The sequence below is a fragment of the Ornithorhynchus anatinus genome, chromosome X5, assembly GCF_004115215.2.
Source record: "Ornithorhynchus anatinus isolate Pmale09 chromosome X5, mOrnAna1.pri.v4, whole genome shotgun sequence".
NCBI lineage: Eukaryota > Metazoa > Chordata > Mammalia > Monotremata > Ornithorhynchidae > Ornithorhynchus > Ornithorhynchus anatinus.
This window is the reverse complement of record NC_041753.1, coordinates 15,555,279-15,581,484: the sequence shown is the minus strand read 5'-3', so window position 1 is coordinate 15,581,484 and position 26,206 is coordinate 15,555,279. Positions and strand designations below refer to the sequence as shown.

At 48.2% G+C, this 26,206-nt stretch overlaps 1 protein-coding gene across 4 annotated transcripts in view; it reads left to right on the top strand.

The window, feature by feature from the left end:
* MCC (MCC regulator of WNT signaling pathway) overlaps positions 1 to 26,206 on the top strand; it is a 341,667-nt gene that overhangs the window by 314,536 nt on the left and 925 nt on the right. For 2 of the 4 annotated variants that reach the window (XR_003755957.2, XR_003755956.2), the window contains exons 18-20: positions 3,459 to 3,556; positions 19,270 to 19,392; positions 20,772 to 24,281. Coding sequence is in view for 2 of the 4 variants with exons in the window: in XM_029054919.1 (XP_028910752.1) it covers positions 3,459 to 3,556; positions 19,270 to 19,392; positions 20,772 to 20,952 (402 nt within the window). In the remaining 2 variants the exon portion in view is untranslated. Of the gene's footprint in view, positions 1 to 3,458; positions 3,557 to 19,269; positions 19,393 to 20,771; positions 26,082 to 26,206 lie in introns of those variants that run through there. The other 2 variants (XM_029054919.1, XM_029054918.2) reach the window with 1 other exon arrangement.

Sequence of the window (26,206 nt, the reverse complement as noted above, 5' to 3'; positions counted from 1 at the left end):
TATTAAGCTACAAGGCGGATTGCTAAGGCCACCAGGAAACTGTTTTATGATGATTTTTCTTATTAAATGAATTTACTATAAAGCAGTTCTCCTATGAAAGGTCAGGGACAGAAATTTGAGACTCGGGCCCTCAAATGCCTCTTTTCGTTTCTGCAGAAGAGAAAACCACATCATTAACAAGTATTTATTGAGCATGCTTAGGTCTGCACACTATACCAGCCACTGGGGATACCCCTTTTCACACTGTCTTCTGGATACATGGTCCCTGCTTGCAAGGAGCTCAGAGCTTTTAGTTCAGGGCTTTCTAGGCATGCTTCGAAGGCTGCAAAAGCTTTACGCTAAAGTTAAATTCTCAGAAAGGCAGGAGCAGTAAAAAGGGGGGTTAGGTTCCATATCTTCCCATGCTCTGCTAAAAGTGTAGCCATAAGTCAGGATAAAGAGGATGAGTGTAGAGAAAAATCAATCAGTGGGATTTGTAGAGCACTGCGCTAAGCACTTGGGGAAGCACAATAGAATGGGTGGACAGGATCCTTGCCATCGGTGAGCTTCCAATCTAGTAGGGGAGATTAGGCAAGAAAATAAATTACAGGTAGGGGAAGAAGCAGGGTTATAAGGATATATGTGCATAAGTGCTGTGGGGGGTAGGAGTGGGGTAAGTATCAAAGTGTTTAGAGGGTACAGACCCAAGGGCATAGGCAACACAGAAGGGAGGGAGAAAAGGGTAGGGAGATGAGAGGTTAGTCAGGGAAGGCTTCCTGGAGGAGATAGGATTTTAGTAGGGTTTTGAAGATGGAGAGAGTGATGGTCTTTCGGATGCAAAGGGGGAGGGAGTTGTGTTTTTTGTTGGGGTTTTTTTGATAACATTTGTTAAGTGTTTACTATGTGCCAGGTACTGAATTAAGCGCTGAGGCAGAGTCAGGCTAATCAGGTTGGACACAGTCCGTGTCACTGTCTTAATCCCCATTTTACACACGAGGTAACTGAGGCACAGAAAAGTTAAGTGACTAGCCCAAGGTCACACAGCAGAAAAGTGGCAGAGCCAGGATTAAAACCCAGGTCCTCTGACTCCAGGCCTGTGCTCCTTAATAATAATAATAATATAATAATAATAATAATAATAATTGTGGTATTTGTTAAGCGCTTACTATGTGCCAGGCACTGTACCAAGCACTGGGGGAGATACAAGATAAGTGGGTTGGACACAGTCCCTGTCCCACATAGGTCTCCCAGTCTCAAACCCCATTTTATAGATGAGGTAACAGGCCCAGAGAAGTGAAGCGACTTGACCAAGATCACGTAGCAGACAAGTGCGGAGCCAGGATTAGAACCCAGGGCCTTTTGACTCCCAGGCCTGTGCTCTAGCCACTAGGCCATGCTGCTTCTCTAGTTCCAGGCAGGACGGAGGTTGTGAGCAACAGGGTCAATTGCAAGAGATGAGAGCAAGGCACAGTAAGTGTGTTGGTTTTAGAGTGAAGTGGGTGGCCTAGGCAAGGACGAGTAGGAGGTGGAGAGGAGCGAGTACCTTAAAGCCGATGGTGAGGGTTCTCTGTCAGGTGCAAAGATGGATGGAGGTTTTTGAGGAATGGGAAAGATAATAATAATAATAATGTTGGTATTTGTTAAGCGCTTACTATGTGTCGAGCACTGTTCTAAGCGCTGGGGTCGACACGGGGAATCAGATTGTCCCACGTGGGGCTCACAGTCTTAATCCCCATTTTACAGATGAGTTAACTGAGGCACCGAGAAGTTAAGTGACTTGCCCAAAGTCACACAGCTGACAAGTGGCTGAGCTGGGATTCAAACCCATGACCCCGGACTCCAAAGCCCGTGCTCTTTCCACTGAGCCACCCTGCTTCTCAAAGATGTGCACCAAAGTATTCTTTTTAGACGATTGATCCGACAGCAGAGGGAATGTGGACTGCAGAGGGGAGAGGCAGGAGGCAGGGAAGTTAGGAGGAGGATAGATGTCCTAGAAGCAGCGTGGCTCAGTGGAAAGAACACGGGCTTGGGAGCCAGAGGTCATGGGTTCGTATCCTGGCTCTTTCACCTGTCAGCTGTGTGACTGTGGGCAAGTCACTTTACTTCTCTGTGCCTCAGTTCCCTCATCTGTAAAATGGGGGTGAAAACTGTGAGCCTCATGTGGGACAACCTGATTACCCTGTATCTACCCCAGCGCTTAGAACAGTGCTCTGCACATAGTAAATGCTTAACAAATACCAACATTATTATTATTATGTCCTTGAATAGTAATAACATTAAGCATCTAACTTTGGGCAGAGCCCTGTACTAAGTTCTGGGGAAAAAATACATGGATGAGAATTAGACATGGTCCCTGTCTCTCAAGGGACTCACAGCCTAAGAATAAAAGAGGAAAGGAGACTAGCAACAGACACATAAGGAAAGATGAAAGAATGAGAACACAAAACAAAATAAAGGACAAGAATAGGGATATATGCTAAAACAAAATTATTAATAATAATAGCGATATTTAAGAGCTTACTATGTACTAAACACTATGTACTAAGAGCCTGGGTAGATTCAGTACAATCAGAGCAGATACAGGGGCTCTTAGTCTAAGAGGGAGGGAGAAGAGGTATTTAATCCCTATTTTACAGATGTTAAGAAACTGAGACACTGTGACATGCCCAAGATCACACAGCAAGTGATGAAGTAGGTATTAGAACTCAGGTCTCCTGAATCACAGGCCTGTGCTGTTTCCCATAGGCACAGTGCTGTGGCTAAAAGAGCAAAATGTCAGGCTTCTTGGGATCCAAAGTCCCACAGTCACAATCTCAGCCACCGCACAGCCTTCCAACGTTCTCCACTTAGCGGAGGCTGCAGGCTGACACGACCCGTGTCCTTCCCGCTGCGGTGGCACAAGGGTGGAAGGACTGAGGCCCCGGGGAACGTGCGGAGACGGCGCTGGGTCCCAGCAAAGCCACTCGGCCTCTTGAGCGGGTTGGGAGGCCAGCGGCGCAGGCTGCGGCTCCTTTTGTCCTTCCCGCCATGTTGACAAATATGGTGGCAACAAGGAACCGATCATAAAAATTCTGAAAAGCAACTTTCACCTGTGGAAGGGAAGTCGGGCACTGGTTTCCATACCCGCAAAGGGCTATCAATCCCTTTGCTGCAGGATTGGGAGGCAGGGAGTTAATTTAACCATCAAGTGTTGACCCCGGCCAGCAGATGTTGTTTGCCTGGTTCTGTTGTTTCAGGTGCTTCTCCAGCTTGCGGGGCCGGAGGGTGGCCGGGGGGCGGGGGGGGAGGGGGCGGACGTGCGGCACGGAGGGTACGAGGTCTGTTGACACAACTTCATCACTTCGCCATGGCACAAGTGCGTTACTACTGCTCCATTTGTCCCCATGCAGCTGTAGAGCTGCCAAAGGCTACTGCCGCCCATGGCGTTTCTGACTTGAGATGGTGAGTAGTGTCTAATAGGTTGATTTTGTTGTCCTTAGGAGTGTGCTGAGGGATCCTCCCCTGCCTTGTCACTAACTGAACTGAGGACGCACAACGAGAGTGAACTGGCAGCTGAGCTGGCAAGTGCACTGCGACGGTAAGTGCCAGTCCGGCCAGCCGGGAAAGTGGTTTGTTTTATCAGGACAAGGTGGGTTTGATCTATCAATCTGCCAACCTGTCCCAGATCAGCCCACAGTGACCTACTTAGAGGGGAGTGATTGTCATTACCTAACGAATATCAATTGGCCTTCCGGTCTGGAGGATGAATCTTTTTCCGTGAAGAAGGGTGGGAAAGAGAGAGAAGGGGGCGAGGGGAGAAAAAGAAATGCACAGAAAGAGAAAAGATGGGTGCTTATGGGTTTCTTGTGACAATATCTTGAGGCAGTCAGAACTCTCCTCGTCTCTCTTTCCAACATGCACTTAGTACAGCGCCCAGTGCTTAGTATGGTCCCTGGCACAAAGAAATCACTTAACAAATGCCGTAAAAAATACACACTCAGTATTTCGTTGGCCAACCAGCTGAGATGAGACTTCAATTACAATTGCTTTGCTTGGGAGAGGAGAGCAAACCAAAGCCAACCATCCTGGGGTAAGTTGCCCTCCTGGAGAAATAGGAACCAGATTTTGCTGTTTAACTCCCCAAATTATCAGGTTTAGCCTTTGGAGGCTGTTACTCCCTGATGGTTCAGCACTATCAACACCTGAAAGAAAGCAGAAACAGGGCAAGTAGCATCTGCTCTCCGAGCATCAAGATATGCTCTGTTCTGTCCCTCCCCGGCAGGGTTCTAATGAAGGGGAGTTAGTATGGATTGTTGATCAAGGACCCGGAAAATGATGGCACCAGCAGCGTTCTCAAACGAGGTAGGGGGAGGGAGAAATAGCCATCCAACTTGACTCTAATTAGGGGTTAGAAACTGAAATTTCATGAGACTGGGAGGTTGTGTCCCATTTTGCCACAAGGATGGAAAATTAGGAGGTGGCTTAAAACCATGCCATGTGCAAGTAAATGGGGTGACATTTGGAAACAAGAAAAAGCATCGGGTCTCCACCCGACTGGAAGTGAGAGTAACCTAGGGGGAGTCCTAGTGTTTTACCACCCAAAGGAGAGTGTGGTCAGTTAATGATGGGAGGCCAAGTGATGACTAACTGGCCAGATAAGCAAACCTGGGAAGAGAAGTGGAATAGCAGCCACTCAGCGAGTGGCAGAAGAGCAGAGGGAGGGTTTTTTTTCCCCTGAGTACACATGTGGTGGCATCTGTGATGTCACAGATGAGACCAGGCCATCTTATATACATGGACACAATAAAACTTCCATCTGCTCCAATTTCTGTCTCCCCTTCCTTCCTTGGACAGAGCTGGAAGGATCTATTACCATTCCAGAGCTGCTAATGTCCCATCTGGATGGCGAGGTCTCTAATCTGTGCCTGAAGCTTTTTGGTATTTGGGGGGGAGAGAGGGAGAGGACAAGGAAAAAAAAAAAACAGTCCTTACATTCTTTCCTAACCTCATGACATTCCCATCAAGTAAGAGTAGGTAGTAATAATTATTCTTATGGCATTTGTTCAGTGCTTACTACATGTCAAGCACTGTTCTAAATGCTGGGGTAGATAGAAGTTAATCAGGTCAGACACATGGGACTCACAGTCTAAGTAGGAGGGAGGACAGGAATTGAATTCCCATTTTACAAATGGGGAAACTGAGGCACCGAGAAGTGAAGTGACTTGCCTAAAGTCACGTAGCAGACAAATGGCAGACCTGGGTTTAGAACCCAGATCCTCTAACTCCCAGGCCCGTGATCTTTCCTCCAGTCCACTCTGCTTCCCAGTGTACTATTAACCCCATTAACTTAGGGGAAACCAGAGCCTGAGAAGACCCAAGGGCATGCAACAAGTCAGCAAGCAGAGACATTTGCTTTCCAGTTAATATCCTTCCTGCTAGACCTCCTGGTATTGCTCACATATTGTTGACACGTGTTGACAAAGATGGCTTTTTGGGTGATGGAGAATTGCAGTCACCCCTCACTGTTTGCTAGACCAAAGATCAAGACTCTGTGGAAATAACCTGTCTTACCTGCCTTCTCTGAGACTGAATCCCACGTGGGCCAAGTGCAAGGGCTTTTCAGGTGCTGCCAGAAGCAGCCCACGGTACCTTCTGAGGTAACGGCCAGTCCACATTCCTGTCTACCTGTTCCCAGGGATCTGCGGCAGTTCAGAGGCCAACTCGGGATTAGGCCGGCAGCGATTCTCGGGCACTCAATCTGCCATTTGCAGGATTTGGGCTTCCTTGCCTGCCTTTTCATGACTCTGCAGCCCTCCTACTGCCTCCCCCCCCAACCCCTTCCCCCAACACACATACCACCTCCAGCAGCCAAGAAGTGTACTTAAGTCCGTCAGGGAGCTGGGACGTGCGACACATGTTTGTGGGACTGCACATGTGCTGGCGAGCCGCATGGTGGTGGCACCCTGCAGAAAATAAATCACAATGAATCTGCTTCATTCCAGTGACATGATGAGGCAAGCTCATCGAGGAGGATGATGGGTAAATATTTTTCCTCCTTTCTCGGAAAGAATAACTGGCTTTCATGGGCCTCTGCTGTTGTGGAAAGGGAGAACTATCAGGCTGTTGTCCCAGACCCCAAGCCATTGTCTGACTCGTTAGAATGATCAAAGTAGAAAGTCAGGCTTGCAGCAGCTGGGGGTAAATTCATGCGTGGCCAAAAATCTGCGGCCTAGGCCTCACTTCAGGATGAAGTCCAGTTCCCAGGGAAGGACCCGTGGGCCAATTCACATTCTAAGAGAAGTAGCGTGGCTTAGTGGTTAGAGCACAAGCCTGGGAGTCAGAAGGACCTGGGCTCTAATCCCAGCTCCACAATGTGTCTGCTGTGCAATCTTGGGCAAGTCACTTCACTGGGCCTCAGTTACCTCACCTGGAAAATGGAGATACAGACTCAGAGTCCCATGTGGGACAGGAACTTTGTCCCACCCAATTACCTTGTAACTACCCCAGCGTTTAATACAGTACCTGGAACACGTAAACCCTTTAACAAATACTATTATTGTTGTTGTTATTACATCATCACTTCTGACATTTTTTAAGCACCTAGTGTCTGCTGTCACTGTACTGAGCTTGGGGAAAGGTATTATACCTCTCTAGTATTCACTATTCCATATTCAGTCATTGTCCCTGTCCCACATTGGGCTCAAAATCTAGAAAGTGGGAAATTGAAGGCAAACCCCATGAGAAAGAATAATAGGGCAAATACAGCATTGCATATATGTTATATCTGTGTGTGAATATAAATGCTTACATAAAAAGATATAGTTGCCCTTCATGCCCAAAGACACACCCGATAGTGAAGTTAAATATCTCACCACCAGTTGGATGTGCAGTTAATAATAATAATCTTAAGTGCTTATTGTGTGTCAGGAACTGTTCTAAGCTCTAACACCAACCTTCTCTTTGTGCCTCAGTCTCATCTCTATCACCACTGACCCCTTGCCAACATCCTCCCTCTGGCTGGAACTCCCTCTCCTTTCATATCCGACAGACCATCACTCGCCACCTTCAAAACCTTATTAAAATCCCATCTCCTCCAAGAGGATTTCCCCGTCTAAACCCTCATTTTCCTTACTGCCTCTCCCTTGTGCATCACTTATGCACTTCGATCAATAAAACCCTTTCATTTGCTGGTTCCCCTTCAACCTTTCATCCCCCATCTGTGGCTCCGTTCTGGGACTCTCACTCTTCTTAATCTACACTCGTATTCAGGGTGCTCATCCGCTCACACAGCTTCAGCTACCACTTCTTCGGAGAAGATTCCTCTCTCTGTCCAGAGGAACATCTGTTCGGAGTTTGTGGAAGTGTGGGCAAACTTAACAAAAAAATGTCTGTGTCCCTTTAAAGGGAACAGCCCATTTCCTGAGTACCTCCAGCTCGAGCCCATTCCCTATGGTATTTAGTGAGCACTTATGTGCAGAGCACTGTAGTACTTGATATTCACCCCATCCTCAACCCCACAGCACTTAAGTACACATCCATCATTTATTTCAATGTCTGTCTCCACCTCTAGATTGTAAACTCATTGAGGACAAGGAACTTGCCTACTCACTCTGTACTGTAATCTCCCAAGGGCTTAGTACAGTGTTCTGCACACAGTAATCAATAAACATCATTGACTAATTACTGAGGGTGGCTTTTGGGTTGACACAGTGTGTCATGGTTGGATTTAATGGGGGAATGCTCACTGGAGATGAGTTTTTAGGAGGACCTTGAAGAGTAGGAGAGCTATGGTCTGGAAAATCTGAAGGAGAAAAGAGCCTCAAGGAGGGGGAAGGGTGGGAACAAAGAGTTGAGAGTGGGAAAGTTAGCTTGAGAGAAATGGAGAGCACAGGCTAAGAAGGACCTTGTAAGAAAGAGCTGGTGGAGAGCCTTGAAGCCAATCATCAGGAGTTTCTGTGTAACACAGAGAGAAATGAGTAACCATTGGTGGTTGTTGAGGAGTGGAGAGGTGTGCCAAATAACACTTTGGAAAAGATGGTCTGGGCAAGCAGAGTGTAGTATAGATAGAAGAGGGGAAAGTTTGGAGGCAGGGAGGTCAATGAGGAGGCTGATGTGGTAGTCTAGTCAGGGAATGGCAAGAGCTAGAACCAAGGTGGTGGCCAGTTGGGTGGAGAGGAAGGAGTGAATCTGGAAAATATTGTGGAGGACAAGTAGGCGGGATTTATGACCGACTGTCGATCACGCTCTTCTCCTTGGAACACCATCAGACCTTGGTTTTGCCAGCAGCGTAATCACCTGGTTCTCCACTTACCTATCTAGCCACTTCTCCCTTTCATTTGCTGGTTCCCCTTCAACCTTTCATCCCCCATCTGTGGCTCCATTCTGGGACTCTCACTCTTCTTAATCTACACTCATATTCAGGGTACTCATCCACTCACACAGCTTCAGCTACCACTTCTTCGGAGAAGATTCCTCTCTCTGTCCGGAGGAACATCTGTTGGGAGTGTGTGAAAGTGTGGGCAAACTTAACAAAAAGATGTCTGTGTCCCTTTAAAGGGAACAGCCCATTTCCTGGGTACCTCCAGCTCGAGCCCATTCCCTATTTTATAAATAGAGCCGTTATTTTAAAATGTGCTGTTTTATTAAATGTGCACTGCTGATTCTTCATATCCCACTGATTTATAATAGCAATCACGAAATGGAAGCTGTGCTCAGAATTCCATAAATGCTCATAGCCCTGTCGTGCGTTAATGGAATACAAAGTGCGCCTCCGAGTTCTCTATCACTAAGATCATTGCCATGCTCTGTAGGAAGTACCCGGGAGGGCCCCTGGTCAAAGGGGGATTGAGTCACTGGGGAGCAGTGGAAACTAGAAACCCAAGTGGGGCAACAGCCCTCGAAGCTCTCATGAAAATTAAATATGTGGACCTGAGCATTTCTTGTTGCACAGACCGGTCTCAGGTTTCTGGTTCCCACATGCAAACATTGAACTGCATTCAAAGGTTGTCACATCCTCTGGTGCTGCTGGCGTGGCATATTTGTACCTGTAGACCACTGCCTGGAGAAACCTCATTGCCGGGAATTGGGCATTACGTAAAACATGTAGATGATGATGACAATAATGATTATGGTATTCGTTAGCACTTACTATATGTAAACACTGTTCAAAGCGCTGGGGTAGATACGAGGTCATCAGGTTGAACACAGTACCATATGGGGCTCACAGTTGTAATCTCCATTTTACAGGTGAAGTAACAGAAGTGAAGTGACTTCCCCGAGGTCACACAGGAGACAAGTGGCGAAGCCAGGATTAGAACCCACATTCCCTGACTCCCAAGCCACTAGACCATGCTGCTTCTCTAGATCTCTGGCCTTCATATTAGAAGGTGACACCTATGGATGTGTGCATGGTTGAAGAAGTTAATGGGGGACTGGGAGTTTTAACCACACTGTACACACCCAGAAATTTGCCCTTCATTATGCTGTCCTGTTTGTTCTTTGTGGCACTTGGTGCTATTTTCGCTTTTGCCTCTGACACACGATCCTCCCAAAGCTTCTGCTCAAAAAGAGCTGCTCCTCTGTGGATTGCAGTGCCTCATTTTGGCCTGTCTGCTGCAGTTGTCTCCCAACTTTCAGCTGGGCTGCCGCTGTCTCTGAGCTGCATTTTACCAATCCCTTCTGTTTTTGGCTGCCCCCTTTTAGCTCACCAGATGCTAGCTATCTGTTTATCCTGCTGTCCTCCGTTCTCTTCACATGGTCCACCCAGCAAAACTGTGTTGACATGAGTATTGCATCAATCAAACAATCCATCAAGAGTTTTTAGTGAGCAGTTATTCTATAACGAGCACCGTTCTTGCTAGGAGAATAATCTTGTTCCGGGACTCAGGTCCGTATGCCCTAAACACTTTGAAACTCACCGCACCCCCATCTCCAAGTACCTATCCTTATAGTCCATCACTTTTCCTGCCTGTCGTTTATTTTAAAGTGTGTCTCCCTTGCTAGACTGTAAACTCCTTGAGGGCAAGGATTGTGTTTACCAACTCTACTGTACTCTCCCAAGACCTTAGTACAGTGCTCTGCACACTAAGCGCTCAATACCACTGATCGATTGTTCAGTTGACCTCTTTGTGTAAGGCGCTTTCTTGCCAATTGATGGTGCATATGGAATATAGGACACTGACGGACCTGCTCGGTGAAATATTGCGTCTGGGAGGAGTCTGGGCCTCTCTGCCGTAGAGAAAGTTGGACAGCCTTGCAACTCTCTGCCAACTTTGTTTGATCTGAACCTTGATACGACGGTGCCACCGTGCTCTGTCTGCGTGGAATTAGTAGAATTAGTTTCTACTTCCTTCTGTATCGTCCCATCATTGGCCGGTGTTCCGCCTAATGAATGGAATTCTGTGACAGCATTTATTAATAATAATAATAATTTGTGGTATTTAAGCACTAAGCACTGGGGTAAATACAGTATATGCAGATCAGTCACAGCCCATTTCCCACATGGAATTCAGTCTAAGTAGGAGGGAAAGCAGGCATTGAATCCTCAATTTATAGATGAAGAAACTGAGTCACGGAGACATTTAGTGACTTGCCCAGCTCACACAACAGGTGAGGGACAGAGCTGGGATTAGAACCCAGGCCCTCTGACTCCCAGGCCCAGCTCTTCCCACCAGGCCACACTGCTTTCATGTTGCCAATGAAGCTCTTTGTTCGTGGGGAGGAACCCTGAGGCAGGCTGATACATTCCTGGGGTTTTCTTCAGATTTCTCATCAGTCTCGAATGCTTGCCTGACACTGCAAAGCAGTTCACAGTCAGTCAGTTGATGGTATTTGAGTGCTTACTGTGAGCAGAGAACACTGTACTTGGGGAAGTGCACTTATAATAGGATTGGTAGGCGTGATCACTGCCCACAAGGAGCTTACAGCCTGAGGGAAGAGACAAGCATTAAAATCAATGAACAGATAGGGGGAAAAGTAGAGTATAAAGATGCTTATGTAAGTGCTGAAGAGCTGGGGTGGTGTTCTCAAAAGTGTTTAAGAGGTACGTGACCAAGTGGATAAGAGCGCGGGCCTGGGAGTTAGAAGGACCTGGGTTCTAAGCCCTTTGATGAGTCACAACCTCTCTGTGCCTCAGTTACCTCATCTGTAAAATGAGGATTAATACCGTGAGCCCCATGTGGGACACTGACTGTGTTCAACCTGATTCCTTTGTATCTACCCCAGCTCTTAGAACAGTGCCTGACACAAAGTAAGCGCTTAACAAATACTATAAAAAGGGGAGAGCGGGGAAGGACGGATAGAGGAAACGAGGGTTTAGGGAAGGCTTGTTTGGGGAGATGTGATTTTAGGAGGGTTCTGAATCAGGCAGGGGAGAGTGGCGGACTGTCAGTTACGAAGGGAGAGAGAGTTCCAGGCCAGAGGGAGATTGCGGGCAAGGGATTGGTGGCGAGATAGGCTAAAATGAGGTACGGTGAGTAGGTTGACAATCTGTTTATCTGGGCGTGTGCCTCTGGGGCACAGTCATCTGTGAACAGCCCCCCATACCTTCTGGTATGGCTACATAGAATAAATTGAACGGAACTGGTAACGGGGAATGAATCAGAAACAGAACCCTCAGCTGTAAGTGACCAGCTAAACCGCTGGGGGACAGTCTCCGAATCTTGATGAATGTCTCATGGCAGCTAAATGTAGTAAAGGGCGTGTGAGTCCGGATCTAGCGATGGTGTCGGATGCTTTCCATTCATTCGTTCAATCCCCTATGCCACCCTGTGGTCTAAATTCACATTGCAGTCGTGGAAGAGTTCTCTCAGCGGTATTCTACAGGAACCAAGAATTTAGGGTAGATCCTTGCCTAGCAGTGGAGAGTAATGCTCTGGTGATTGCCCCAGTCTGATCTTTCACCTTCCTTCCTGGAAATGCTGATGACAGTGGAATGAATCTTTGAGATCTTGTGGCATCCTCTGGTGTCTCCCTATGTTGCAGCAGAGCTTGTGTTTGTGTCTGAGCAGGTCCAGTTGCTTTGCCATCTTTCATGGCTGGGACTGCTGCGGTGACTTTCTCCACAGTTGGGACAGAGCGCCATGTCTTTGCATGTTGCTAGGTGGTCGGTTCTCGAGAGGGCCTCTTCTTCGCTAGGGGAAGGTACGTTAGGAAGAATACTGAAGTGTGCTCGCTATCCCTTCAGCGTTCCCGCCTCGTCTGTGATGAGGCCAGAGCCGTTTTCACTCCTCTGAGGGTTGTTGCGATAGTGGATACAGTGACATAAATGCCTAGTGGATAGAGCACGGACCTGGGTTCTAATCCCAGCTCCACCGCATGTCTGCCGTGTGCCTTTTGGCAAGTCACTGGACTTCTCTGTGCCTCTGTTCCCTCATCTGTAAAATGAGGATGCAGACTGTGAGCCCTGTAGGGGACAGGGACTGTGTTTGACCCGATTATCTTATATCTGCCCTAGTGCTTAGAACAGTTCCTGGCACATAATAAGTACTTAACATATACTATACGTATACATGTAGCTATTCCCAGAACCAGAGTCTCCGGCCTACAGGAGATGAATGTTTTTGAGTTTGATTGTTTTCTGAGCAGTCCAGTCCTCATAGTTAGCGTCTGCATTATTTGAAGGCTGATTGTGCTGTAGAGTCCATTATTCCTGAGAGGTTCTGGGCTGAGAAACTCTATGGGGGTGACTTCTTGAAGTGTACCTTTCTCACAGCCAAGGAAAGGTACCATCTCAAGGCCTTACTCCCAATTCCTCACTACCCTTGACTGAAAAACACTTGGGGATTAACCAATTACACAGATTGTGTCTATTCGTGTCTTTTAGTTATTTGCTTCTGGTTGCCTTGCTACAAGTTCATTCAGTCTAACCTTGGTTGTCAAGAGCGCCTCTGCCTTCCTATCATCTGTCTCACATCATGAACTTCCTACCCAGTTTCCAAACCCTTTATGAAAACACACTGCTTTTCCCTGGCCTACTCTAATTTAATCCTGCTCAGCCTTTTCAGGTGCAGTATGAGTAACAGAAACTGTGACAGAAAATAGTTGGGTTTTGGGCTGATGCTTTGGGGGCATTTCAGGGGGAAAAGCATTTCCTGAATTTCATGTGGGTCTGGGCTGGCCTTATTATTTTAATTATTTTAATGCAATTTGCAAGGCCAGAATTACATTTTCTGGAGTATTATTTGGTACTCTAATGTGTGTGCATGTTATGTTGACAGTGTTCTCATAATAATCAGAAAGGAGGAAGCTGTTGGGTAGAAATGGGTCCTTCACAAAGTGTAGGTTGAACAGGCCACTGCTGAAAATGATGATTCTCGTAAGCCGCTTGGGTTGGTTGTCAAGACATCCAAAGTGAGTCATCCATTACCAAAGATGAAGTAATAATGTTGGTATTTGTTAAGCGCTTACTATGTGCCGAGCACTGTTCTAAGCGCTGGGGTAGACATAGGGGAATCAGGTTGTCCCATGTGGGGCTCACAGTCTTAATCCCCATTTTACAGATGAGGGAACTGAGGCACAGAGAAGTTAAGTGACTTGCCCACAGTCACACAGCCGACAAGTGGCAGAGCTGGGATTCGAACTCATGAGCCCTGACTCCAAAGCCCGTGCTCTTTCCACTGAGCCACGCTGCTTCCCTCAGGTAGCCCTGACACCACATCGTACCGCCCTTCAGAGTCACCTCAGTTAACTCCAGAATCTCATCCCTTTAGCACTGAGATCCTGAGGAGAGCTGAGGGTTTGTTTTGTTTTTTGTACGTGGGTTCGTGTGTGTGTGTGTGTTTATGTTTTGCCGCTGTCAAGTTCTGGATCGCGGGAGGCTCAGTCCCAGAATCAGCTGGCCTGGGGCACCGAAGCAGGATGTCTGTCGGGAGTTCATGGGCATCCCTAGTTGAGAGTTACATGGGCCCTTCCCTTCTCCAGTCCAAGCTCAGGCAGGCCCTGAAATTTCAACATCTAGCCTGTCCAAACCCTCAAATTTTCAGATTTGTTTGGTGCCGAGTCACCTTTTAAAGCATCCCTGGCTCCTCAAAAAGCCCCTGGAGAACTCATTCGCTCTCGTGGCTACAACTACCACCTCTGTGTGGATGATTCCCCATTCCACATCTCCAGCCCTGCTCTCGTTCCTCCTCTGCAGTCTCGCATTTCCTCTTCCCTTCAAGACATCTCTACTCGGATGTCCTCCCGACACCTCAAACTCAACATGTCTAAAACAGAACTCCTCAACTTCCTACCTAAACCCTGTCCTTCCCCTGACTTTCTCATCACTGTAGATGGCACCACCATCCTTGCTGTCTCACAAGCCCATAACCTTGGAGTGAATATTGACTCCTCTCATTTAATCCACATATTCAGTCCATTACTAAATCCTGTTGGTTTGACCTTCACGGCATCACTAAAATATGCCCTTTCCTCTCCATCCAAACTGCTACCACATTAGTCCAAGCACTTATAATAATAATAACTTATTACAATAATAATTATGGTATTCATTAAGCACTTACTAAGGGCCAGGCACTGTACTTATCCTATCCCTCGAAGCAACATGGCTTAGTGGAAAGAGCATGCGCTTGGGAGTCAGAGGTCTTGGGTTCTAATCCCGACTCCGCCGCTTGTCAGCTGTGTGACTTTGGGCAACTTCCCTGTGCCTCAGTTACCTCATCTCTAAAATGGGGATTAAGACTGTGAGCCCCACCTGGGACAACCTGATAGCCTTGTATCTACCCTAGCACTTACAACAGTGCTTGACACGTAGTAAGCGCTTAACCAATACCATTTTTTTTTCTCATCTTGATTACTGCATCAGTCTTCTTGCTGACCTCCCTGCCTCCTGTCTCTCCCCACTCCAGTCCATACTTTACTCTGCTACCCTGACCATTTTTCTACAAAAACGTTCAGACCACATTTCTCTGCTCAGGAAACTCCAGTGGTTGCCTGCCCATCTCTATACCAAACAGAAACTCCATACCATCTCCTTTAAAGCACTCAATCACCTTGCCCCCTCCTACCTCACCTCGCTACTCTCCTACTACAACCCAGCCCACACACTTCACTCCTCTAATGCCAACCTTCTCACTTTACTTCGATCTCATCTATCTCCCAGCTGAACTCCCACCTTCTTTCCTCTGGCCTGGAAGACCCTCCTTCTTCATATCCAACAGACTCTCCCCACTTTCAAAGCCTTATTGAAGGCACATCTCTGAGAGGCCTTCCCTGACTCAGCCCTCATTTTCTCTTCTCCCACTTCCTTCCTTCTGCATCACCCTTTCTCCCTTTATTCATCTCTCCTCCCAGCCCCACAACACTTACATATCTGTAATTTTATTTATATTATTGTCTTTCTCCCCCTTTATACTGTAAACTTGTTGTGGGTGGGAATGTGTCTGTTTTATTGTACTTTCCCAAGTACCAGGTACAGTACTCTTGCACTGACTGACTGACCGTTCTAAGGCTCTACTGCATGTGCAAAATTAGACATTGAAATTTTTATTTTACCCTTTTCACGAAACCTCTTTGCATTTAGCCGGCAAGGGATTTGGGGAGTGGTAGTAGTTATTAAGCACCTGCATACAGAGGACTGTTCTAAGTAAGCACTGGAGAAAAATACATGATCTCTGGTGCTCCAGGGGCTCACAAGAGAAGAAGCATGCCCTAGTGGATAGAGCACAGGCCTGGGGGTCAGAAGGACGGGGCTCTAATCCTGTCTCTCCCACTTGTCTGCTGTGCGACCTTGGGCAAGTAACATCACTTCTTTGTGTCTGTTACCTCATCTATAAAATGGGGATTAAGACTTTGAGCTCCATGTGGGACATGGACTGTGTCTCACCTGATTAACTTGTATCTACCCCAGTGCTTAGAACAGTCCCTGGCACATAGTAAAAATGAACAGGTGGAGGGGCTTGGGGGTAGATACATAAGGAAAGATGAAACCAATAAACACACAGAAACAACATGAAGGACAAGACTCGGAACCGAATGATCCCCGTGGTAAAGGAGATCGGCGGGGACTTCTGGCGCTTCACAGCCAAAGCTTCCCAATGTCCTGAAATTTATAGAGGCCTTATGCTGCCACATCTAAAATCCTCGGCAGTTCCACAGGAACAGGGCATGTTGGGAGCCAGGCCAGGACCCTGGGGGGACAATGAGAATAATAATAATGATGGTATTTGTTAAGCATTTACTATGTGCCAAGCACTGGAAGGCAGAAGGGGTTCATGGGAGCTGGTCAGAGAGTGAGAGAGTGTTTTGACCTGAGACTTAAACTGACGGGGGTTTGGCATAGCTTCTGGAGTTGTTTATACAGTAAGACTTTCATGAAGCTTAGAAACGGATTCGATTTTGCATTTTTTTTTTTCAAATGCTTTTTAAGTACTTACTTCGTGCCAGGCACTGTACTAACCATTGGCATAGATACAGGCTAATCAAGTTGGACAGTCGGTGTCCCACATGGGGCTTGCAGTCTTAATTCCCATTTTACAGCTGTGGTAACTGAGGAACAGAGAAGTGAAGTGACTTGTCCAAGGTCACACAGCAGACAAGTGGTGGAACTGGGATTAGAACCCAGGTCCTCCTGACTCCCAGGGCCTGCTCTAGCCACTAGGTCGTGCTGCTCCTCGGGTCCCTCTCTGGGGTTGTGGGGATTGTTGGACCAACATTGCATTAGAGAAGCAGCATGGCTCAGTGGAAAGAGCCTGGGCTTCGGAGTCAGAGGTCATGGGTTCAACTCCCGGCTCTGCCACTTGTCAGCAGTGTGACTGTGGGCAAGTCACTTTGCTTCTCTGTGCCTCAGTTACCTCATCTGTAAAATGGGGATGAAGACTGTGAGCCCCACATGGGACAACCTGATTACCCTGTATCTCCCCCAGCGCTTAGAACAGTGCTCTGCACACAGTAAGCGCTTAACAAATCCCAACATTATTATTAGGCTCAGCAGAGGGGTGGAGCATGGCCATCAAGTCTTCTGACCAGAGGGATAGGAACCTTTGGACAGCCCACTCTACCACTCTGCCTCTCCCTCCCCTTCCCCGCCTCCTCTTCAACCTTTAACTTGAGAGGAAAATGTTCTAGGAACCAGGGGGCAGTCAAGTAACCAGCCTCAGCCCTGCATGTGTGTTGGTGTCATTGACCCATCCATTTTGAGAAGCAAGGCAGAGGCTAGGGGTGGGGGGAGCTTACGACCACCAGCTAGGGCAGATACCAGGAGACCCACTGTTCCCAGAATGTCGTTTTCATTTTTGAGAGTGAAAGACACTCAAAGCTCTTTCAGCCTCTTTGATTCCCCCCCTGGGAGTGAGGAGGGGCAGGACGCCCTTTGTTTTGAAAAAACAAAACAGCTGCCACCCGCCCGCACCCCGTAGTCTCCCCTTTTTATATTAATTTTTTGTTGTCTTTGGGGTTGGGGCCTAGAAGCTACTGCTCTTTGAAAAATGTTTTATTGTGGGGTTTGCTAAACTGCTGGCAGACCGTTCAGTGCTTTCAGGACTTTCTTTTCTGTTGGGTTTGTTCAATGAGGATGATTCCCGCTGCTCCTTTAACCAGAAGAACTATTTGAAGTGAGCCCATTGGCAGTACCCATTGGTTGCCTTCAGACGCCTGTGCCAGAGGCTCAATTGAGAATTTCATCCTGGGGAGTCAGCCAGGGCAGGGTGGATTCAGAGCCATTCTCATCCTCAACTTGCTTCCTGAGCGTCTTCTGAAATCCACCCCTGCCTCACCCTAGTACAGTTGAAAAATGCCAGCCCGTAACGGAAAACCCAGCCTGTTGCAGAGGGTGGTTCCCCGGGAAATGCTGACGGGTGGCCATCCCCACAGGGGAGGCAGAGAAGTGTGCATTTCCTCGGCAACACAGCTGGGACCTGGGCTTCTTTCCTCAGTTCGCCATAGAAAAAAATTGTTCCTCCACGCTGCTCTCAGAAGCTATGGTTGCTGGGAGACTGTTGGTTTTTGGGGTTGGTTTTTTTTTCATAGTTCTGAACTAACGTGTGGGGCTTTGATGGCATGCAGAGAGGAGGAACAAACCCGGTTCTCCCCTCCTCCTTAAACTGAGAGCCTTATGTGGGACAGAAACTGTGTTCAACCTGATTAACTCGTGTCTACCCCAGAACTTGAACAGTGCTTGAGAGATTGTAAGCACTTAACAAATACGATACTACTTCTACTAAGAAGAATGGCAATAAATCCCTCTGGTCATACTATCTCCACTCCAGGTTCCTGGCTGAGAATTCCAGGACTTCTTCCAATCCATTCCTCTGTCTCGATGCAGCCCTGGCCCCCAAAATGGGCATCCCCCTGGTTCCCTGAGGCCTAAGGGAATTTGTTTCAGGGATCATCCGTCCTTGGGTTGGGGCAAGTCTGAGTTGCGGGCAGTTTCCCGTCTCTGGTTTGGCCTTAGATTGCAAGACATAGCCCAAGGTCAGCATCCAGATTCAGTCCCTTTCTGGAAAGCCAAGGAGGCGCAGCATGCTGAGTGGACATGGGAAAGCTCTGTTTCCCAATTGCCTAAAGATGATTAGTATGGATTTCTAGCAAAGGGGCCAGGAAATATGGAGCCCAACTGGCCACTCAGGAAGGAGAAATGAGAAAGAAAGCAGGGAAATGAAATTAAACTGTAAATCAAGCTCGGGAGCTAAGAAAGCAGCCCTCTAATGTAAGTGAATAAGCTTTCCTTTCCTCTCCTCCCAGGTTTTTGCAATAAATAAGAATGTCAGTGCAAAGAGTACCCAGTGGGGTTTTGCCAGAGGCATAGAGCCGGGGTGGGGTGGAGGGGGGCATGCCCAAGCCAGCCAGCCCAGAGGTGGAAAACCTCAGAAACATTGGATTAGCAGTGCCAAGTTAGAATCTCAACTCTGCCACTGACTTGAGTGGCATAGGACAAGTTCCCTAACTTTCCTGGCTTTTGGTGCAAAACTCTGAAAAATGGAGACCCAAACACCTGTTGTTTCACGATGGTAAAGTGCATTGAGATCCTCAGAATTGATCAAAATCCTACCGTCAAGTGGACTCTCGCTTTCAGCACCTTTTGTTGTTGAGTCTGGGGAGAGGGGCTTGGAAAATTCACCTCGACCGGTAGCACGGACCAGGGTGTGGCTGCCCATACTAGGCCAGGCCAGGCCTTAGTCAAATAACCACGGTTCAGGTAAACAGATGACTTTCAACTGCGTTCGTCCTAGCCGAGGAATCCACTTCTGCAGATTTTGAACCTGTGCTCTGTCGGGAAGAGGGGCTATGTCTGAAATGCACTGATTGCATGGAGATTACACTAGCGAAAACAGTTATCTCAAGTCAGTTTTGGTGTGCTGTCTGTCCCCCATGCAGAGAGAAGAAATTGAAGGCCAGGGTGCAGGAGCTGGTGAGTGCCTTGGAGAGGCTGACCAAGAGCAGCGAGATACGGCACCAGCAATCTGCAGAGTTCGTTAATGACCTGAAAAGAGCGAACAGGTAAGGAGTGGGGGGCGGGGAGGGAAGGCCAGCCGCTTTCTGGTCATCCCTCTGTCTTGCCGCTGACCCACAGGCAATTGGGCCTGTTGGGAAGAATTCCTTTTCTCCATCTCACCTCCCAACTGCCCCCACCACCACACGCACACAACCGAGCCTCCTTGTCCCAGGAGGCTGAGCGAGCTCGGCCCAGCTCTCAGGGCTGAGCTGACTCTGCCCCTTCCCTGATCTCCTGAGGGCTTACCCCCAGGTTAGCCTATCTGGACACTTCAGACATTACAGGTGTGCTATCAGTAGTGGGTCCAGGTTTAGGGCCGCCTCTGGTGGTGGCATTGGGCCTAGGAGAATCGGGTAGGATGCGGCCCCCTTAGCTGCAGCCCAGAATTGTTCCATGCCTGAAACCATTTCCCTCCTGGCCTGAACCTATGAACCATTGGTTCTGGAGACTGATTTGGTCTCACACCAGCTCTGCCATTCTGTCTCAAAGAATAACATAACAGACAGATCCTCACTGAACAGAGGTGTCCCCCGTCTCTCTGCCAAGGCATACTTCCTTTGATTTCCCACCTCCTCCCCCCCAGCCCCTGAACATCTTGAATCTGGGCCCATCCTTGAACCAGGCCACATCTGGAGCCACCTTCCAGGTAAACTGCGTAGCCTAGTGGGTGGTGCACAGGACTGGGAGTCTGAAGATCCTGGATTCTGCGCTGTCTGCTGTGTGACCTTTGGCAAGCCACTTCTCTGTGCCTGTTACCTCATCTGTCAGATGGGGATTAAGATTGTGAGCACCATGTGGGACATATGGACTGTGTCCAACTTGGTTAGCTTGTCTCCACCCCAGCGCTTAGTAGAGTGTCTGACAAATAGTAAGCACTTAACAAATACATTAAGGAAAGAAAAACAACACCTTCTCTTCCCAGCAGTTGGAACAGTGGGTGATTGAGCTGCAGGTGACTTCCATCAGCCGGAATGACCTACTGATACCTCATGTCTTAATGTTGAATTTTTAATGATTTACTGTATGTCCAATTTCTAGGCATGTAGAGGAAGGTCTGAATCTATGGTACTTGTTTTTTCAGTTTTACAAATCTGCACTCCTATAGAGGATTCAGAGAAAGGTGCCAAAGTTTTTCCCTCTTTCTCACCTGCTTTAATCAGGTTTTGAAGATGCATTTTTAAAGTGTCTCCATTGACATGTTTTCCCAATCTGCCACGTTGCTGCAGCAGGCTGAGGAAAGGCCTCTGCAAAAGGTTCCCCCTCGGTATTTCAGTTCTTGTGTGATGGATCCGATTTGGGTCAGGCTTTGCACCGAGGAACCCGGCCAACGTGATGCCGTTGGGCTGAGTGGCTTATGACCTTGGATTTTTCCCTGTCCGTGCAGTAACCTCGTGGCAGCTTATGAAAAAGCCAAGAAGAAGCATCAAAACAAGCTGAAGAAACTGGAATCGCAGATGATGGCCATGGTGGAGAGACACGAGACCCAAGTGCGGATGCTCAAGCAGAGAATCGCTCTGCTGGAAGAGGAAAACTCGAGGCCACACGCCAACGAGACTTCCCTGTAAAAGGCTTGCAGACTCAGAGAGATGATGGTGCCATTGGAAGCCTGACGGAGAAGAACATGGTGGGAACGAAAGGAAGGAGGGAAACTAGGAAAGATAGAGCCTTCACAGTGGCAGGTAGATCCGCAGCCAGAGCTCTGTGCTGCGGCCCCCCTCAGGTGACTTCCTCCTGGGGCTTGGCTTTGTTGGGTCCCGAGCGGCGGGTGCTGGCGGCTGGCCACTGGTGATGCACTATTTGTGGACTACACAGAAAGGATGGCACCTTCTCATTCCAGCGTTCAGTGTACAGTCTGTGTAAATAAGGTTCTCCCTCTCTCTCCTTTCCCCAGATCTCCACGGGTGATCGGCCCCTTGTTGCCTTCAACATTCTCCCTTTCTTTACATCCTTGGGCCACACATCAGTCTGCACATCATGCTTTCTTCCTTCCCCTAACAGCAACCAGAATCAATTTTTCTGCTCTCCCAGCTTCCTTCCCCTGCTTGCACCTTCCTCAGGGGTAAGCCCTGACAAGAGATAGCTGGGTTGCGGGGGGAGGATGTATGCACGTGTGTGTGCGTGCCTGTTTGTGTGTGTGCGTGGAGTGCATAGAAATTTTGGGTGTGATGTGTTTTATGTGGAAGGAACCGAAGAGGTTCTGCTTATTTGTTCATTGAGATGACTGTGGTTCTCCAGATGTGGAGAGGATATAGTGCATCCTGGCAGTGGGTCACTTGTCCCAGATTCACTCTGAGTCCACTGAGGTCACAAGAAACACAAGCTCAGGAGGCTTTTTCCCCAGCAGGGTGGTCTGGGCCAAGTCTGGGAAGAAAGCAAACACCTTCCAGGGGGCCCAGGCATCACAAGGGAGCCCTCCCTCGAGGCTGGGGCTAACTCCGAAGGACGATTACCCGAGAAGAAGGTTGGGCCCCGTGGAGGCCGTGCCTGAAGGCACACCTGGCCAGACCAGTACTGCGGACTGCTGGTTTCCTCAGTGAGAGCTGTGTCTCTGCACCTTTATTGCTTCTAGCCCATAGGGTATTACTGCTTTGGTTGTGTCGGGGTTCAACCCAAGTATCCGTGGGTACGTATAGATTCGGGCATGAATCTCCAGAGGGATCTTCCTCTTTGAACAACAGGGACCATGGCCTAGTCCCCCGGAGCTGATCTTTGACAGCCAGTTTCAGGTTGTCCTATGAGGAGTGCCCGTTATGTGCGTCACTGTGTTCTTTGGGACTCCTCACATCTGAGGAACTTTTCCCAGTTGCTCCCCCAAAGGATGCTGGGAGCAGTGAATGAACTGGCTCCCTGCTGTAGCTTCCCATGGTGGTGCTGCTGCTGCTTTGACTAAAAGGTTCAGCATGTTTCACCATATTCTGTGTCCCCACCATCCTTCCCTCGGTCCCTCTGGTAGACACCGGGCTACTGAGCACCACCGGCGTTTTACTGTGCCTCTGGGAGGTGGCGATTTATCCAGACCCAGTTGAACCAGCAGCTCTTCCAGGAAGAGCCTCTGCGGGTGGCCTGGGCTACCAGTTGGGTGAAAAGGCTCTCTGAGGGCCATCGGCTCTGGCGTGACAGAGGAGATGGTTGTTCTACCGCAGTGGGATTTTCTCCCTCCCCTCTTCTCAACCCTTCCCCACCCCCACCTACCCTGGCATCTGAGGTCCAATCTGTTTCAGCAGGAAGAAAAACAGCTTTTTGAAGGCTTTGATCACCATGAAAATGCCCAACGGATTTGGACTAAATCCATCACTCAGATGCCAGTGGCATACAACAGTGGACTTCATCTATTTTTGCTTTGGAAAAGATTCGCTAAGTTGAAATGGCCTTTTGCCACAGGAAGGAAGGGGGTTGCCTCTTGGCTTAAATGGATTTGGCACATCAAAGACCGGTATGTGGTTTTTATTTTTGTTCCCCCCCCACCCAACGCTTTCTGTCCCCAGCTTTCTTGGGGGCAGTGGTTGGAGAGCAGAAATGTCGGGGAGGAGATAATTTTGTTCCCCTCCCCCCAGGGAGAGCGGATGTGCATATTAGTGCTTCGATGTCCCCTCTGGAGGATAAGTATTGAGGGCCAGTGTGCCTCAGCTTCTCCCTCTCGAATGATGGGAGTGAATGCTTGCAATTAATGGTGATTTGAAGGACTCCAGGTCACTTTTCCAAAGTCATTGAGTGGGCCTGGTCTGTGGCATCCAATCTGCTGCACTGACTCTGTACAGTAAATGGACAGTCACACAATCTCAGGCAAGGAAGGGGCCCTAAAAGGTCATCTAGCTCACCTCTCTGCCTTAACACCAGAGTGCACCTAAACAAGCCCAGATAGTTGAGGCTCTGGCCTGTATTAAAAGCCTTCTGGAGAAAAAGGACACATTCTTGTCAGCCCATTTATGTGGGTATACTTTGTGTTGAGACACATATACTGGATTGGGTGACAATTATACTTGAGAGAAAAGTGAAATAAAGGGCCTTGAGTTCACCGAAGTGAAAAATGACAGTGAAGTGGTTAGGAAGGAATGGTTTTTCTCTTTCTGTTTCCCACTTACTTCACAGGTTAAGAAAAAGGCACCTTTAAATCAAAGCTGGAGAGATAATATGCTCTTTTTCATGCTGATGGTTTGGGGTCCGGGGGAAATTGGTTCACAAACTACAAACTGGTGGCAGAATTACATTCAAGGTGGCAGAGATGTTGTGGTTTCCATTGGTGCATGCACTGGTTCTATTTCTGATCAACATGGTGCATTTTTCCGTCAACATCACCAGCATTTAAGCCTCTGGGTACTCTCACATGTGCCCTTTTCCCTTCCTCCCTCCCTTCAACCCATCCTGGCCTGGTTCACGACCCACACTTCTGTGGAGGATCATTTATGAGCACTTTTGCCTAAGTCAGAAGGGTGCCTAAGGTGAGTTCCAGGCAGCAGATTTTTTTTTTTAATCATTCCTCAACCTTTCAGTTCCCAGGGCTCTACTCCTCCACGCTGACCCCTCTCCCATTCTGGAGGATTTGTTCAAGAGTCCGTGGGAGTAGATTTCCAGGAGCTGACGTTCTCTGGTTTGGATTTCCTCTGGGGCAGAAAAAAGAAAAAAATTTCTTCCTTTCATTAGTTCCTTTAAAAAGAAAACAAACCCTGTGAAACTGAGGTCCAGAAGGGTGACCCCTCACCAAAGGTGTTCAGATGTTTTAACTCCAACAAGGAGGGTGGGGCATGACTAAATTTCTCCATTATTCAGTTCACTTTTTTGTCTTCTCTGAGGAATGATGTGGATGCTGATTGTCAACTTTGGTCATAGCATATTTCAGGCAGCAGCTGTGGATGCCATTTGTGAGGGCAGCACTTGATATAGCCTGCAGAGCAAGGTGGGTTTTGATGCTCCGAGGTTAGGGGTGGAGGAGATGGGGGGAGTGGCCTCTTGGGTCCTCTGGGGGCATGGGCAGGATAGGAATTGGTTCACTTTGGAAAATTTTCATCAAATATCTTGTCAGAGGTAGGGCAAGGTCTGTCTTCTAATATAGGCAAAGGTATCCCAAACTTGTTGGTTTGGGATACATTGAATTGACCCTTTGTTGATTAAGGAAAAGGGCTGGATTCAATTCCAGATGTGCTGCTCTAAGCCCCAGAATACGCCTCCTGCTCATTGCAGAGCTGGGGCCCAAACAACAGTCCAATAGCCGTGTCTAAGATGCCGCTAAGATGTCTCCTACCTCTCCCAAGTGCTTGCCTGTAAGTGATTTAGCAGACACTGGAAATCCAATTGCAGGTCATGTGGCTCTTCCATCAAGGCCCAGGTCTGCCTTCTTCAGTCAGTGGTATTTGAGTGCCTACTGTGTGCAGAGCACTGTACTAAGCACCAGGGAGAGTACAATAAAGTAGACCAGATTCCTACCCTCAAGGAGTTTACATTCTAAAAGGGTTGGGTTTTGGGCAGAAATGCTTTTCCCCAGGGAAGTGATCAAACTGTCCCTCGCAAGAACATGGGATCAGTGCCTGGCCTTAGGGCCTGTCATAATGTCTCTTAAAAATCACCCTCCACCCCCTCCCTCATTCCCACTGCTCCTTTAACCAGGCTAGAGAGTTGTCCTTAAGCAGTGAAACCTGTGGCAGAAAGGCCTTTGGGAACTGTGTCTTTGCCCAGGTAAATGGTTTTTGACTGTCCTGTCTGCTCGCATCAACTTGAAGCATTAGCATTAGACCTTTTGGTCTCAGGATTGGAATCTTGACCCTAGCTTTCAGTTGACACAGCAGTGTGGGAGGATGGAAGAAGGTGGGGGGGGTTTGCTATCAGGCACTCATCGAGTCTGATCAAGAGAAAAACCTAGACAAGACACCAGTTTGTACATTATGGACTCTGGGTAAACATAATTCCTGTTTTTAACCAATTCAGGCACTAAGGAACTGATGTTGCAGCCTACTGTAGTGCCAAGAAGTTTTTTGTTTGTTGTTTTAAGACCATGACCAGCATTTTCTGGCTTTCTGTGGCAGCTGCTCCCTCTGCCCAGAGCAGTGCTGGATAAAAATTCTGTTTCTAGTGCATATTTCTCCCCCACCCCCCCAAATTTGGCCAGGCTTGGGGCCAGGGGACCAAACAAAATCAAGATTTATCTGTTTCATGACCATGTTAACCAGTGAGGTCTGCAGACCAACCGATAACTGGACGTTGCACTGTCGGTAACAAGCAATTGCTCTACAGCCCCAATGTCAAAATTACCGGGACCACGCAGTCTCTCTGGAGACGGTGACCTAGGTCCCGTCCAAGCTGCAAGCCGGGCCGCCTTAGGCCACAGCAGTAGGCAGACCGTTGCATGGCCCCGCCAGGGGAAATGACCATGTTTAGATATGATGTATTATATTCTCCTAGTGGCTTTTAAATGGGTTGAAATGCTTTGAAGTAGTGTCCCAGGGCTAGCTCCGCTTTCAAGTGCAGTACAACTTTTTCCCCAGCTCTCTGGTTCAGTGGATGGTATGTAGTAGTGTTTCCAGTTGTTCTAGGTGTGCGTGGGGCTGGGACTTCGAGCTTACTGGCAATGCTGTCGCAAGTACCATGTTGCTAGGCTCTCTTGCATTTTATGCTGACCCTGCAGTAGGGCCCATTTAAATGTGTATAAAAATATGGATCGTGCCTTGTCCTGTTTGATCTAAATAAATGAGATTATACTGTACTGGTTTCTCTGGGGTGACTTGAATCAGAGGAACAGTGATATTGGAGGAGCGGATGCTCCCCCCCAGAAGATTGGGTGGGTTTGGTGGGGGATACGGGGGGGGGGGAGGGCGGATGGGGTGGGGG